This window comes from Gopherus evgoodei, chromosome 4 (genome assembly GCF_007399415.2).
Source record: "Gopherus evgoodei ecotype Sinaloan lineage chromosome 4, rGopEvg1_v1.p, whole genome shotgun sequence".
NCBI lineage: Eukaryota > Metazoa > Chordata > Testudines > Testudinidae > Gopherus > Gopherus evgoodei.
Window position 1 is genome coordinate 105,185,074 of NC_044325.1, and position 15,809 is coordinate 105,200,882.

The window sequence follows — 15,809 nt, forward strand, 5'->3', positions numbered from 1 at the left end:
ATTATGATTTCCTCCTAAAATTGTTGAGTACTTTATTTGCATATAAAGAATTGTTTTATTTACACAGAATCTGGTGGAACATGGATAAGATAGTTTTGTTGTGCTACCAATGTTCTGAATATACCTATTCAAACTAAAATGTCTCCATCTATAACCCCAATAACTACTCACTGTACAGTAACTAAAGCCCTGAAATATGATTTAACAACATGAAGCCATTATATTAAATAAAATTATCAGACACCTTCTTTTTGCAACCCTTCAATTTAAAACACAGAACATTTTTAAATGAAATCTGATAATCAAATTAAACTCTTAAAAATAAGTAATAATAGAAGGTGTTCAGAACACTGTACAAGCAACTGGAAACCTCAAGAAACAGACAATATAAAACCAAATAAAACGTTCAAAAGCCAAACCTGGCAAATACGTAAGGGTAACAATATAAACCTATAGATGCAACATCAGCAATCTGTAATGCAGCCATTGCAAGGGCAAAAGCAACATTTTTTTTTTTTTTGGAAGTGAGTAAAGTTAAAAATAATCAGAGGGGCAGCCGTGTTAGTCTGTATCCACAAAAACAACGAGTCTGGTGGCACCTTAAAGACTAACAGATTTATTTGGGCATAAGCTTTCATGAGTAAAAACCCCACTTCTTCAAATGCTTATGCCCAAATAAATCTATTAGTCTTTAAGCTACCACTGGACTCCTTGTTGTTTTTGTTAAAAATAATAAAGCAGCTAAATATCACTTTTGTAAGTAGTTTTGTATCATAACTAAATTTGCCCATTTTTAATAAAGTGAGAAATTAACTTCTGTCCCACAGTTTCCTTTATTTATTAATGCAATTATCATTGGGGAGGGACTAAAGCCCACCCCCTAGTTCCCGCTTGTCTACACCAATCCTCTGAAACCTTTATCCTGTATCCCTTGTGCACCCAAACTCTTAATGACTTCAGCCACAGTGCCAGTTTAGCCATGGGTCAGAGCCCCAAACGTGCAGCTGTCTCACAAGCCCTGATTGCAATCTGCAGGCTATCTTGTAGCTCTTCCTCCTCTCCACCCGAACAGGGATAAGGGGATCCATTCTAGGGTGACAGGTGCTGCCCACCACACTTTTGACACACACTGCTCTCCAGAAAGAGAGCCAGCAGACAGAGACTTGGGTAGCTTATGGCAACCAAGGAACCAATGACAGAGAGCGATAGCTGGCGCTGCCATGGCAATCACAGCTTCTCCGCTGTGGCAGCTGCAGCAGGGAGGGCAGCTAATACTGACTGCCAGGCTTCTATATGGCCCATAATGTGTCTATTCTGTATCAGAATGGGCAAGAGGAAAAGAATTATTTGAGGCATCATATACAAAAGGTTACTTTGTTCTTCCACAAAGAAGTCACCCACCAATGCCCACAATACAAACCAGCTGGGGATTCAGTCTACAGATGCTCAACCAGGTGCCTAATCTGTTTGAGCAACACCCTCCAAACTCCTTTCCTTTCCCCAGTGACTGCCCCTTTTATTCAACAGAGTCACCTCATCCAGCAAGAAATTACAAATAGACATGAGTCCCAAGTGCAACACATGACTGGTGGTGCAGTTCATTCTACAAAAAAAATAGAACAGGAATGGTCCTTGGAACTGATTTTGCATTAACACCAAGATATCCCTAAAAGCTTATCTGCTGCTTTTGCTACTGCTCTAAACAGCCTAGGTGCCTCTGAACACTGCACGCGCGTAACTGTTACAAAGCTTTTCAGCTGCAATGTAAAAGTAGGTTTCACAACTGCCAAGAATATACTATAGCACCCAGAGAGGTTCATTGATCACAGGCAATGGGCCTAAACATGCTCCTACAGAAGTCAGAGGTAAAGCTACCATTAACTTCCGCGGGAGCAGGAATGGGTCCCAAATTTGGACTCTTACTCAGATGGCACATCTCAGCTCACTTTCATACAGTCATCTCCTAGAGCCCATTTGTATCTGAGAGGACTGGGGAGCAGGAAGAACACAAGGCAATAATTTGGTGATGTGCCCCCACTTTTACCTGGGAGACAAAAGCAGGAAAGTATCCAGGCTTCCTATAGGAAACCTGCAGTGCCCCACATCTTTCAGGCCAGTTTAAAAAAAAAAAAAAGAGAGATCCAGCCGACTTCAGGTTCCAGTCATGAAAAGCAGGCTAGCAAAGGCGAGGTGCCTGTTGAACTCCCCCAACGGAACAATGGGCTCCCTGGCCTCCAAATAAATAACACAGCTCAGGACCACCACCATCCCTCCGTCCTGGGAGCCCTTCCCCATACAGAGGGGCGCGCCCAGCCCCAAACTGGAGCAGGAGCAAAAACAAAACACCGACCTAGCGCGCTGCCCCCCCCCCCGTTACTCCCTCCCTAAAAACTTTGCAGGCGCTGAGGGCGAGCCGCCCACCCCACACTCCGTCGTGCCCGGGCTGCCCTTGCTCCCTGCGAGGAACCAGGACCAGCCTGCAGGGCGGGAGGCGCCTTCCCTACCTGTACGGGATCCAGTCCGCCTGGTGCTTTGAAGTCATCGCTCCCCGGGGGAGGCGGCTGCTCCAGGGGCAGCACGAGCGCTCGGAGCCGGAGGACAGGACGCCGCCGCTGGTCCCCTGGTCAGAGTCCCCCGCGCCCCGGGCAGCATCCTCCGTCCGGACCGGGCAGCAGCAGCAGCAGGCGGAGGAGGGCAGCGGGGGTTATCCCAGCAGCAATCCCAGCACCGGCATCCCCGCGGGGCGGGCTCCGAGCGCCGGGGCGGGCAGCACAGAGCCAGCAACCGGCGGCTCTGCCCCGCTCTTCTCTCTCCTGGCCCCGGCTGGCAGCAGCGGCGCTGGCGGCCGCAGGAGGGGGGAGCTCTCGCCGCCCAGCCCGGAGAGGGGGAGGGGGCAGCGCCGCGCAGCCAGCCCGCCTGCCCTCGTTGTAACCCCGCCTGCCGCCCGCTCCCCTCTGCCCGCGGCCGCGGCACGGAGGAGAAGGAGGAGCCGCGCGCTGGGTCAGTGCACGGGCAGCCCGGCTCTGCCGCCGACCAATCCCCGCGGCCAGCGATGAGACGCGCCCTGTCACCGCGGGCCGCTGCTGTAGGCATGGGCGGGCTCCCGTCCGCAGGGGCACCGCAGGGGCAGAGGCTGCTGCCCAGGAGCAAGCGGGAAGCGGAGCCGCAGCCCTGCGCCCAGCTGGGGGAGGCTGAGGCCGGGGGACGATTGGGGGAGATGGAGGAAAGTTGGGGAGCAGAGGGAATGGAGGTACCGGGGCGGGAGAGTGACAGAGCGAAGAGGTTGCTGGGTGTTTTCCGAGAGGGGGGCCATGGACCCCCCCACACACACAGGGTTTGCGGCCAGAGGTTTGCATGCAGGGACTGAAGCTGGCCGACAGGTGCAGTCTAATCTTGTTATGGCAGCTGCCGCATTAGAGGTAGCCACGGCTTTGATGTTGGCAGGCTCAACGCCTTGCTCTCACCGGCGGCCTTTGGGGGCCTGCAAAAATCTGTAGTCCGGGCCTCCCATAAACTGGAGAAACAGAGAAAGCCAACGGGGAAACGCACCTTTTTTAATGCATCTAGCCCTTTTCTTTGCGGAGATCTTACTGAAAAGTTAGCTAGTGCAAACCAGTCACTAGGTAGGACTGAAAGCTTGTCACTAATTTTTCCTAAAGATCAAAGTCCTTTCACAGCCACTTGAGGCTCTCCTTTGAGAGCCTGGGAATTTAAGTGCCCCTTGACTTTTGGGAAGCCCCATGCCAACTTATACAGATAAAGGAGTGTTGTGACACAGAGACCCATTGATGCAGCTGGCAAAAGGTTCACCATTCTATGTCAGCAACTCCTATCATGCCTGACAAGCTCACTGCAGCTAACACATTACTTTCCTAGGATGTATCCATAAAGAATATCATGCAAGGTATCTAATAAAAGCCTGTGTCATACAGATTCTCATAATCCTCACAAGATGTATTTATTGCTACCATGTAAAGAGTTACGTACATGTACTAGAAGCATGTTCCTAAAAAGTCTGTGTTAAGGCAGACATAAATTATGCATTGTAAGCCAGATCTGCATACGCAGTAAACAGGATGGGAAGATACCAAACATTGAACCACTGGTGGTTATCCTGGATAGGGGCAAAGATAATGAACTCTGGAGACAGAAGTAGAAGACAAAAAAGAATGGTGTGAGACATTCATGACTATTAGATCCGAAAACCAGTAGCTCTGTGAGAAAGACTGAATCCTTGGGAGAAAATCATCTTTATTGAACCTTGATAAGTGTAGACCTAGGATAGCATTTTATATGTGTAACCTGTTCTGTTTCCATTTATTAACACAATAGCAGCAGTGTAGATAGAGTGTCATAGGCTAGTAACCAGAGTATGGATCCAGGCTCATTGGGGGCTTGATTCTGGTTGTTAGCACTATCTGAAGCCTATGCCTCCAAGTCTGCACTGCCACTGTTACCTGTGCTAACTACAGTCACACCTTAACTTGCACTGTAGAGTGCTAATAGAACACAAGCAATACAAGTATTGCTGCCCTAGCATCTTGCTGTAAAAGAAGTGGAACCCTAGGCTGACACAGACTCCTTTTGCAGTCTTTATCAAGTCCCACAAGGCAAGGTTTCAAACTTTACACACTTAAGTCCAGTGGTGCAAAGGACCCACAACTCTAATTTACTTCAAGAGGAGTTGCAGGTGCTCAGCCTCAGTGAAAAATAAAATGAAGCCTCGTATAGTTAGATGCCTAAATATGGATTTAGGTACCTAACTTTATACACTCAAATTTGGCTTTCACTTCTCTGTGCCTCAGTTTCCGCATCTGATACCACCACCTACTTTTGAGAGGAGTAACAACAACAAAGTAGTTAATTTGTAAGGTATTATACAAGCCCTAAATCTCAACAGAATGCCAACAATTCTCCAGTGGCTGGGGATGTAGCAGCCATCTCAGAACCACAGTTTATTTGGGCAATTGTCCTTGGGAAAGCTCTTCTAAATACAGGCAAGTATATACTGACCCCAGGACAAAAAGCTGGGCTCTACTTCTTCGGCAGTAAGAGACTGAGAGCATGCACATCTTAAATGAATTATTCGAAGAATTATGCTTTGATTGTGGTGTGGAAGCCCTGACAATCAGCTAGGCCCTGTCTAAACACATCATAAGCCTAATAAGAATTCACAATCAGAGGGGAGAGCAGGATCTAATGAAGGATGGAGGAGAGGGACAAAAATACTCTATTTTCTTTAAATATCATCTGCCTAGAACTGTTAATTTCATATTTTCTTGTAGGCATTATGGTAGCAGTGTATCTGGAGGAGGAGGAATTGGAAGATGGAAAAGAATCCTTATGGATCATTCAGGGAGGAGGTTCCCTGCAAACAACCATTGTGGAAGAAAGATAAAGATAAAGAGCATAAAGATAAGAGCAACATGGAGTCATGGCTGGCAGCATTGGTCAGGAGGAAAGGATAAAAAGATAAAAGACAAGAGTGGACATGTAGGGAGGAGCACAGTTATGAAGAGCCAGCTTGTTAACCCCTTCCCCCCCCCAAAAAAAATCTTCAAGCAGTCCCTGTGCATTATGGTATGATCATGTTGCTCATAAATCCTTTGCAGTTGGGAGGCATGGTCACCATCTCAAAAAAGATGCTGTAAAATTAGAGATGGTTCATTCAGAGAAAGGCAATAAGAATCATTAAGGGCATGGAAAAACTCTCATATGAATAAGAGGGGACATGATCAAAAGTGTATGTGTATATATATATTTTTTTTAAAAAAGAAAACAGAAGCTTCTACCATCTTTATACCAGTTTATATAATATTATAAGGTAAGAGCTTCTGTTCTATTCTGTTCTCTTTTTTTATAAACACAAGAACAAGGAGACAATCAATGAAATTAAAAGATGGCAAATTGAAAACTGATAAAAGGTTATACTTTTTCACACACAACATAACTAGACTGTGGAACTTACTGCCACGGAATGCTGTGGAGACCAAGAATTTAGCAAGATTTAAAATGGCAGTGGGCATTTATATAGCGAGGATTATCATAATGAATTGTCACAGATTTTTGAAGGAATATTAACTCTGATGATTCAGGCTTTAAATTAATCTCTATTAGAGATCAGGACCTAATGGCGGGACAAATTATCCCACATCTGACTACTGCAGGGTTTTTACACCTTCCTCTGAAGCTCCTGGTGCTGAACAGTGTTGGTCACAGAACACTCAGGTCCAATCCTGTATGGCAGTTCCTATGAGTTACAAACCACATGTTCATCACCACTAGAAAAATCTTTATTTAATTTAAAAGAATAGGCTGCAGAAATACCTGCACACTTGCATAGTAGTAAATGGTTTGGGTCGGTATTTTTAACTGTGCCCATTGCAGAACATAGCAAAAACCACCACTGATGAAGAAATTCTTGAGTCCTTCAGAGGCAAATGTTATCAGGATTTGAGATATCAATAGAACATATACTGTCAAAAAGCCCTAAGTACAAATGTCTTCTAGATGAATTCATACACAAACATCAAAAAGATCACGCTGAACATTTGAACTGTTTGAATTGGTGAAAGTGTTTACCATAGTTTAATAGCCTGAGAGAGTGTTTATATTTAAAAATAAAAAGCGTAAAGGGTAATTAGATTTTTAAGGTGAAAAACTGGGACATTTGCCTTGGGAGAGTAGGAGTTTGTAGGTTACGGTTTCAGCGTGAGCTCAGAAAGATGTGCATAAAGTAAAGAGAGGGGAAGGAAAAGGATTCTCATTCCTTACTCTTGCGTTTTCTATGCTTTAGGGATTTTTTTTCTTTTACCTTTTTTTCCTCTGCTCCCCTGTCCTCCCCTTCCCTATCTGTCACTCACTTAGCTTCTCCTCACACTCTTTATGCCACACTTACGGTCCAATTTTTGTGTTCCTTCCCACCCTCAATATTCTGCCACAGTCTGGTACTCACCTCTGAGACAGGTGAGGTGAGCAGAAGTATGGATCCCAGTCATCATTCTGGGTCAATAGTTGTCTGCATCAGAGGCAGTGCAGCTGAGCTATCATACTTCACTAAGATCTGACTCTGAGGGTGAAAAGGACAGTCCTCATTGGGAAGCTCATGGAGGGTCAAGGTGGTACCCTTATTGTAGAAGAGACCTCAGGATGGCCCTGCAAATGTGTAAGCATTCATTTAACCTGCTGTCAATTTTTAGCTGCTCAGCCTGGACTTGGATCCTTGAAGTGGTCAGTTTCCTGACAGTTACTATACAAAACAGGACAAAGCGCTTGTACATAACAAGTAACTCTTGTATGTAATAAGGCAGGAATATCTGTAAGCCAACATGATAGCTGGCTGCTAAGGCTAACTGTAAAGAGAACTGCATCCATCAAAAGCTATTTAGTTTTCACGCTGAATTAGTTTTAGTTACCAAGCTGAGAGGCAAGACTTACTTCCGTTAGATGAAGAAGAGAATTTTTAAAAGATTAAGTGATGTATATACACAACACTGTATTATTATACTACTGTTGGAAGCCAATGTTGTAGTTAACACTGTCTCTTTACATATAGATTTGTTACTTCAGCAATTATTCCTAGTTTATCCTCCATGTAAGGTAGCTGTCCTTGTCATAACATATTCCCAGATTTGGACCTTAGCGTCCAAAATATGGGTGTTAGCATGAAAACCTCCAAGCTTAGTTACCAGCTTGGACCTGGTAAAGCTGCCACCACCCAAAAAATTAGAGTGTTTTGGGGCACTCTGGTCCCCCAAAAAACCTTCCCTGGGGACCCCAAGACCCAAATTCCTTGAGTCTCACAACAAAGGGGAATAAACCATTTCCCTTCCCCCCTCCAGGTGTTCCCTCCCTGTGTTCCTGGAGAGATACACAGAAGCAAGCTCCGTGAATCTAAACAGAGGGACTCCACCCTCTCCTATTTCCAGTCCTGGAAACACAAGCACTTCCCTCTTCACCCAGAGGGAATGCAAAGTCAGGCTAGTAAATCTAACACACACAGATTTCCTCCTGACTTCTTCCTCCCACCAAGTCCCTGTTGAGCTACAGACTCAATTCCCTGGAGTTCCCCACTAAAGAAAAACTCCAACAGGTCTTAAAAAGAAAGCTTTATGTAAAAAGAAAGAAAAATACATAAAAATGGTCTCTCTATATTAAGGTAACAAATACAGGGTCAATTGCTTAAAAGAAATATGAATAAACAGCCTTATTCAAAAGAACACAATTCAAAACACTCCAGCAACTACACACATGTAAATACAAAAGAAAAAAAAACAATAATCCCTATTGTTTTATGATCTTTGTACTCACAACTTGAAAACAGAAGACAGAAAAATCCTTCCCATAGCCAAGAGAGTACAGGCAGAAGACCAGAACAAATGGCTCACACACAAACTTCCCTCCACCCAGATTTGAAAAAGTCTTGTTTCCTGATTGGTCCTCTGGTCAGGTGTTTCAGGTTACTCCTTTCCAGGTAAAAGAACATTAACCCTTAGCTATCTGTTTATAACAGTCCTGCAAATATATTTTGTGATTGAGATGATGAATAATACAACACAGCTTTACCTAACAGTTGAAAACATCTGAATTTGATACAAAAACCCTTCCGGCAATCAGGATAGAGAGCGTCCAAAACTGAAATATGAAACCTCAGTCTGCTGTTTTAATCCTTGAAACAGATATGAAATATCTGTACCAATTTGGAAATCAGTGTGCAGGATATAAATATTTTTGGCAGATTTTTTATTCCATTCATACTCTTGTTTATTCTTCTTCCATCTTACTAGAGCCACCTGCTTCTTTCTTGTTTCTAGGCTGGGAGAATGGCATTTTTAAGCATTATTTAAAATCATACTGTAGCAGAAATAAAACAGACTCGGCATGAGCATTTAAACATTTTTGTGTCTATGCAACTATTTTCTGTAATAAAGCTGAATGAAGATAGAATTGGAGCCCAGTGGTATTAGAACAGCTTTGTGTGCTTTCCTGTTTAAAATCCTAAATGCAGAGAAATAGAGTTGATTTGCACTGGTATAAATGCAAATAGATTTGTGTAAGATTTTCCAGTGTGAAATCCCTCATAGCCAAGTTTTCAGATGAAGTAGAGCTACGCCAAACATTCACAGTGACATCCTAACCTAAGTAAAACTCACCTGATTTCAGAGTTACAAACCCAGAGCAAGTTCCTCACAAGGTTCACAAACTTTTTGAAGTAAGCTGGAACTGGTTTTGAATGCACTTGAGAGAGTCTTTTTGATAATGAACTCATGCAAAGTATATGTGATTTCATATGACAAGGTGAAATTTAATGGATCAACGACAAAGAAGATTTTCATATAAATCCTGCAAAAATCAAAGCTCTGAGTGGTAATTTCACCATAAAACCTCAGTCTGAACCAGACTTGATAGAACGATTTCCACTGACTGTGGTGGGCTTTGGATGAGTCCTCAAAACATTTAGGCCAAATTCCCTCTTTCTGCTCAAAGACTGATGAAAGGAGACAGTCCAAGTTTATATCTTTCTGCCTCTTTTGCTAATAATATGAAAATCCAGCATTTGTGACATTTCAGTTTTCTATTATGAAACAAAAAGCATGTAGTGAAGGTGAATAACTTGGAGATGAAACTCTGGGGAGGGACATAACTCTGTCTGAAAAGATTTATTGCAATTTTTACTTGGCTGAGCTTTTCTGGACAGATGCAGAGGGTCACTTTTCTTTGCCTTTATTTCATCTATCATCATGCCAATGAGTACATTGCTATTTCTTTATTGTGAGGCTGAAAAGCTCAGATATCCATCAGTAATATGCTGGAATAGTGAACTAGCAAGATCATCAGATGGATTTGCCTTCAACCTCCATTTAATTAATTGTTTGATTAATGGTTCGCATAGATGAATTCTCCACTAATACATTACTTAAAAACAAAATTGAACCAATCATATACCGTTCTTCCTAAAGTTTTCCATAGCTTCTATTTTAAAAAGGTTTGTTCTGGCCATTGAACCTTCTAAATTAACCAAGTTTTATATTATTTATGCAATGTTGTGGTTGGTCCCAGGATATTAGAGGGACAAAGTGGGTTTTTACATTGACAGTTTTGACTTCTTACACTCCTCTACTTGTTCTGATGCTTACTTACTGAATTTTCTTCAAGTGACTGTTGTGTTCCCAACATCTATATGTTTGCATGCAATTGGCCATCCTGCTTGAGACACAGTTATACATTTGTTTTAAAAATCAAATACAGGTATTCAAAACAAAATTGTACCTTTCAAAAATAAATTTAAAAAAATAGACAAGCTCTTGAAACCAGAAGATAATTCTGTACAAGTTTATTTCTCCCAAAGAGGTTTCAAATCCACAGATTTTTCAAACCCAATTATAACCATGTGCTTTTAAAAGCTGTTAGCCTCACATAAAAATGAACCTCAGCATTGACGTGCTCCCTGCAGAACTAATAGGTGGAACTGAAAATGTGTTGCTGTAAATGTTAGCTTGGAACATCAATATAATGACCTCATTTTATGCCCTTTATATTTCTTCTCCCAGTGAACATGATTAGCGAAAGAGGTCTGCTTCTTTAGACACAAATAAACTGAAGATGTTGCAAGATGTACTTATCCTGGAACCCTTCAACATATAGTTGCAATCATATTAAAAATGAGACTGAGTTCCATGTACAAGAAAAGAAATTACATCAGTTCAGCTGTGCTCACGCTGGAGACACAAGTAACTAGAAAATCAGGGGAGTGGATTTAGAATGATTTGAGCTTTTTATAACCAGGGATATATAGTACATTAGCTCTCAGTCTTCAGTGTCTTTAGATGACAGTTAAGATTGAGAAATATCTTGTCATTTTTGCTATTCCTTTTGTTTGCTATTTTGGTTGGAAATGTATGAATTAAGAGACTGGGCGAAGTGAAAGAGCAATTAAATTATTGCTTTGATAATCTCCTCACAATACAGAGCCTTCTACACAGCCCTCATCACCGTGCTATCTGAGTGCCTTACAATCACGGATGTATTTTATCCTCCCATCACCTCTTTGATGTGGGAAAATATCATCTCCATTTCACAGATGAGGAAGTGAGGCATGGAGTAGATGAAGTGATTTGTCCACAGTCACATAGGAAGTCTGTGGTTAAAATGGGAACTAAATCCTGGCCTCCTGAGTCCCAGTCCAGTCCCCTGTCCACTAAACTCATAGACCATCGTTTCTCCCATCTCGACCAACCTTTTGCTAAAACGCCAAGGAAAATGTATTCACTCTATTGCTAATCTCACTAGTGAGTTGATTAATCACTTATGCATACCATTAAATGGAATGCCAAATCTGCTCATTTACAATATCTGTAACTATTCAGATCAGTAAATTATGCATTAAAATTATTGAACTAATACATATCTGCCTATCGTGGGTGCAAAAGCATGGGGAGTTCAGCATGACAAACACTGCCTTAGCACTTTACCTTTGCCAGTAAAAGAGGTCAAACAGAGCATATTATTTACTCTGTATTTCTCCAAGTTGTAGCCTAATGTAATTGATTATTTAAACTATAGAGACAGAATAAATTAAACTTTAACAGCTAGCTGATTATGTGTTCTTGCAAGAGTTATTAGTTCTATTGGTTTCATTTTACTGGTAAAAATTACATAGTTCTGTAGAATCACTCTCTCAATATGACTAAGGTTTTGGCTTGATAGACAAGGCAAGAGAGTTAAACACAAATGCTATCAGTGCCAGGATCTACAGTATTCAGTCTGTTAAAAGACTTTTTTTTTAAAAAAAATGTTATAAGATGGTTTGACCCATGGTTTACCACGTTATCACTAGAGCCGGTTGGGAATTTGTTGACAAAATGTTAATTAGAAAATGCCGATCTGTCTAAACTGAAACATTTTGCAAGAATGTATGAAGTTTTGACTAAGCTTTCATCAGGAAAAAATTCTCAGGTCCAGGATAGGGTTTCTGCTCAAGGAGAGAGAGACCCACCCCAGAATAGTCAATAGCCTGGTGCTTAGGGCACTCACCTGGGATGTGGTAGAGACAGGTTCAAGTCCCTGCTCTAAATCAGGGACAAGAGGGATTTAATCCTGGGACTCCCACATCTCAGGCGAGTGCCCAAAGCACCAGGCTATTGGCTATTCTGCAGAGGGTGTCTTAAAGATTTGCAGTGGATGGGAATGGTTTTCTCATCCACTTCTAATTACACAAAAGAGTTAACAGTGACTGATCCAGACCACCCCAGCTTCCAAAGGAGAGCTCCAGGGAAGCTGGAAAAGTCCACATGGTTAGCTTTGTGGAGTTTCCTTTGGATAGTCCCGTTCAAGGGGAAGGGGTTCTGGGAGACATGGATTTAAGAAGTGTCTAGCTGTCCCATACTTGTAGATCACTGGGGTACCCTAAATCCACAGCATAAGGTGCTGTTCACATGGCTGGCTACCCGCTCCCAATAACATGTGTCCAGTACTCCACCCAAGCTATTGGCTGGGTTTTTCTGCAGCTGCTCAGAGACCTTGGAGGGGAACCAGAGGGAGTTATCACAATGCTAATTGAAAACATTAATCTCATTATTATCTATCACAGAAGACTAGTAAAGGCCTTTATTTTTATTTTTATTTTTTTTGCTTTGCAGTTCACTTCAGTCTTCATTCATTCATCCATAGGTAGGAGTTGGGTTTTTTGACTAACTAACTGTAAAAGATTGACTCCCCCTAGCACTGCACTGGGGTAGTAAGGTCAGTACTGACTCAGAGGGGAGTGCGTTCCCAGGCCATTGCCTGCTGCACAGCAATCCTTAGAACTGCACACAGGCACATAGATCAAAACTAATAGAGAGGTGAGAGCATCCCTAGTGAATTGCCAAAAATTCAGCTATTAATATGGTAACAAGCAAGTTTTCCCTTCAAGTTTTTTCAATGTTTCAACTAGACTTTCTGTAAGAAAAAAATATCAAAGCAGTCTTGTTTAGTCTTCCATAAAAAGTTAGCTAGATTATTGTTGCAAAATATCTTTCTTGGCACACACATAGGAAGCTAAGCTTTTAAAATTTCCCCTTTAGACATAAAATTGCAAGTACTTAAATAACAATTAATTACTAAGCAAAGCATGTATTCAGACCCGAACAGCACTGGAAAAGCCACAAAGGATGCATTAAAATGAGATTTCGGCTTTCAAAAGTTGAGTTTTTCAAACAGAAGATTTTCACTTTTTGCATAACGGGAGATAAAGTAAAAGCAACATCTCTCATGCAGCTCTAAAATAGAAAAAGATAATGAAGAAAAAGAAATCAAATGTTTTGAGTTTCTATATATCATATCCTGTACATTTAATAAAAGAATTATATTTAATAAAAGGACTGCTCCGAATCTGTGCCTGTATCAATTTTCATGCAGAAAGCTGTCTTAAGTGAATTTTGTTATCTCCTCCTCTGGCATCTTATGTCCTCTTCAGGCCCCATCAAGCTTCTCCTAGAGTACTGCAAGGTTTCCTAGGAGTCCTTCTCTTCCAGGTCTGATTCGGCACCTCTTCTTTGACTCTCAGACATTTCCCAAACTCCTTCTCCACTACAAGTCCCCTTCTTTCTAGGCCAAATCCTTCTCACCCTACTCACATGAGTAACTACAGTTTGGTGCCTGTGAGTAAGGAAACAGAATTTGCCCCACCCAACCACCTCTGTAGAGTTGTAAAGCTAGTTATGTACTAAGTACATGTTCATGTTCTAAGTATACATCTGACACCTACTGTTCAAACTACAAAGCTGTACATGTAGGCTCCTTGCATTGTCTCCAACTCTTGTGCAGGGTCAGCTACTATCTGACCATTTAGCAACAAGCTGTGATTAGCTGAGCTTCAGAGTCAGGGAAACCTCCACATTCACCCACAATGAATTATCGCTGAAAAATCAAAACCAGAAGATGTATTTAACACATCCTTGTCCCAATGGACCTGCACATAAGATTTATGCTTCTGGAGTGACAGTGTAAAGTCAGATTCTGATAAGATTTACACAACTGAGGCACAACCAATGTCTCTGTACACATTAGAAAAGTTCCTTATAAAACTGCTACTTTCATACAATGATGTCAAAGTGCTTCATATTGAATTACACATAATATGCTAACGCTACTAAAAAAATGTATGCTTCAACTCGGGCAGGGATCTCTGCAGCACCCCAACCCTTCCCCAGGGATGGCATAGATGAGCTCTGGAAGCAGTCATCTTCAGTCCTCTTTGGCTGATAAGATAAGCCAAGAAGAAACCTGAGGGGAGAAAAGTTGCGATGGGGAGGGAAATGGACAGGAGAAAAGGAATCTTGCTTTGGGATGTGAGCAGGGATTAGGGGAAAAAAATTCAGATTTAGTGACATTTACTAAAAGCCTGCTCTAAAGCCTGCTGAAGTTAATGGAAAGACTGCTGGTGATTTCAATGGGCTTGGGATCAGGCCCACTGAAGTCAAGAAGTATTGACATGTTTAGACCATACATAGTGAACATAATAATAAAATAAAAAGTGGAAATCTGCCACATGCCAGTACTTTGTTGCTGTACCTGGAGATGGCCTACTCTCCTGCCTCACCAATTCCTCATTCTGTTTTACAAAACCACCGAGAATCAAGTTTGTTTTTTTCAAATCCTGCCTCCTCTACAGTAACTGCTGACCAGTACCCCATTCCAGTGCTTACAGTTATCAGACCTTGTCTGTACTCTCCTTATTATAATATAAAGGTGGAGACAAACTTTTCCATTGTTTTAACTGCTGTGCTCTGTAAAATACAGTTGTGGTTCGAGCAACCTGTTAGCAAATGACACTATATTGCAGTGTAACAGCCAAGACTGCTGGGACACCAGCACTGAGACCTACTGATATTGTTGAACTCAGCATGTAACTCACAGCAGATATGTATAGCAATAAGGCTTGTCTTCGTACTCCAAACAAAAAGAGACTCACAAAAGGAAATGAAGCCATAGAGATATGGAAAGAGACAGAAAGATGTTAAGAACACAATCAATATTTGAGACATGGAAAAAGTACACAAAAAGATAATAGGTAAATTGATGTGAAGGGGAAGTGGGTGACAGAGATGAGGGGGAAAAGTGAGAAAGGGAGACTGAAATCAAGAAGGCAAGGTTGGAGTTAATGGATAATCTAAAGACAGTTAAAGGAACTACCCATAAAACCATTTATATCAGCAAGCTGAATAAAACCCACAATAAATATAAAGACTCAGAAAGCACCGAGAATAATGTATATTCCAAGGGTGAACATGGGCTATACAAGCCATTGATATATTTTATTATAATTAGAAGGAAGTCATTAATGAAGTACCCAACGATAAGTCATACGTGAAATAACATCAGAAAATGAAGATATGTGTTTCTGTGTTTGCCAGCTTCTCACTCCTTAACGGCACTGAATCTGGTCCGATCTCATATTACACAACACGTCTACTATAAAGTAGATTAATGAAATCTGTAAGAAAACAAATACTGCATAATTTTCTGAAATGGAAAATTTGATTTCAAGTCAGTCTGTGTTTATAGAAAAAGAAATGTAGTGCTAAGTTATCATTTCACTGAGAGCTAGCTCCCGAAAGCACTCCAGCCACTGGCAGTTCTGTTCTTGCAGAGTTTATAGTATTGAGTCATGGGTTTTAACTATTAAATGTAAGGTGAATAGTTTGATTTTTTTTTCATTTTTAAATGAACCAGTTTGTATACAGCATCCTAGTCGTATCTAAATGTATTACATTTTTGGATCAGTGAACTCTGGGCAATCTGTGGCTCCGATATAAACTACACTATGG

The 15,809-nt window shown here is 41.6% G+C and overlaps 1 protein-coding gene across 5 annotated transcripts in view; it reads right to left on the bottom strand.

Moving 5' to 3' along the window:
* TUB (TUB bipartite transcription factor) overlaps positions 1–15,809 on the bottom strand; it is a 296,542-nt gene that overhangs the window by 107,186 nt on the left and 173,547 nt on the right. Inside the window, exon 1 of one of the 5 annotated variants that reach the window (XM_030560443.1) lies at positions 2,505–2,785. The exons of the other annotated variants lie outside the window; for them this stretch is intronic. Within the exon in view, the coding sequence (XP_030416303.1) occupies positions 2,505–2,542 (38 nt within the window). The 5' untranslated portion in view covers positions 2,543–2,785. Of the gene's footprint in view, positions 1–2,504; positions 2,786–15,809 lie in introns of those variants that run through there. 5 annotated transcript variants of the gene reach the window in all.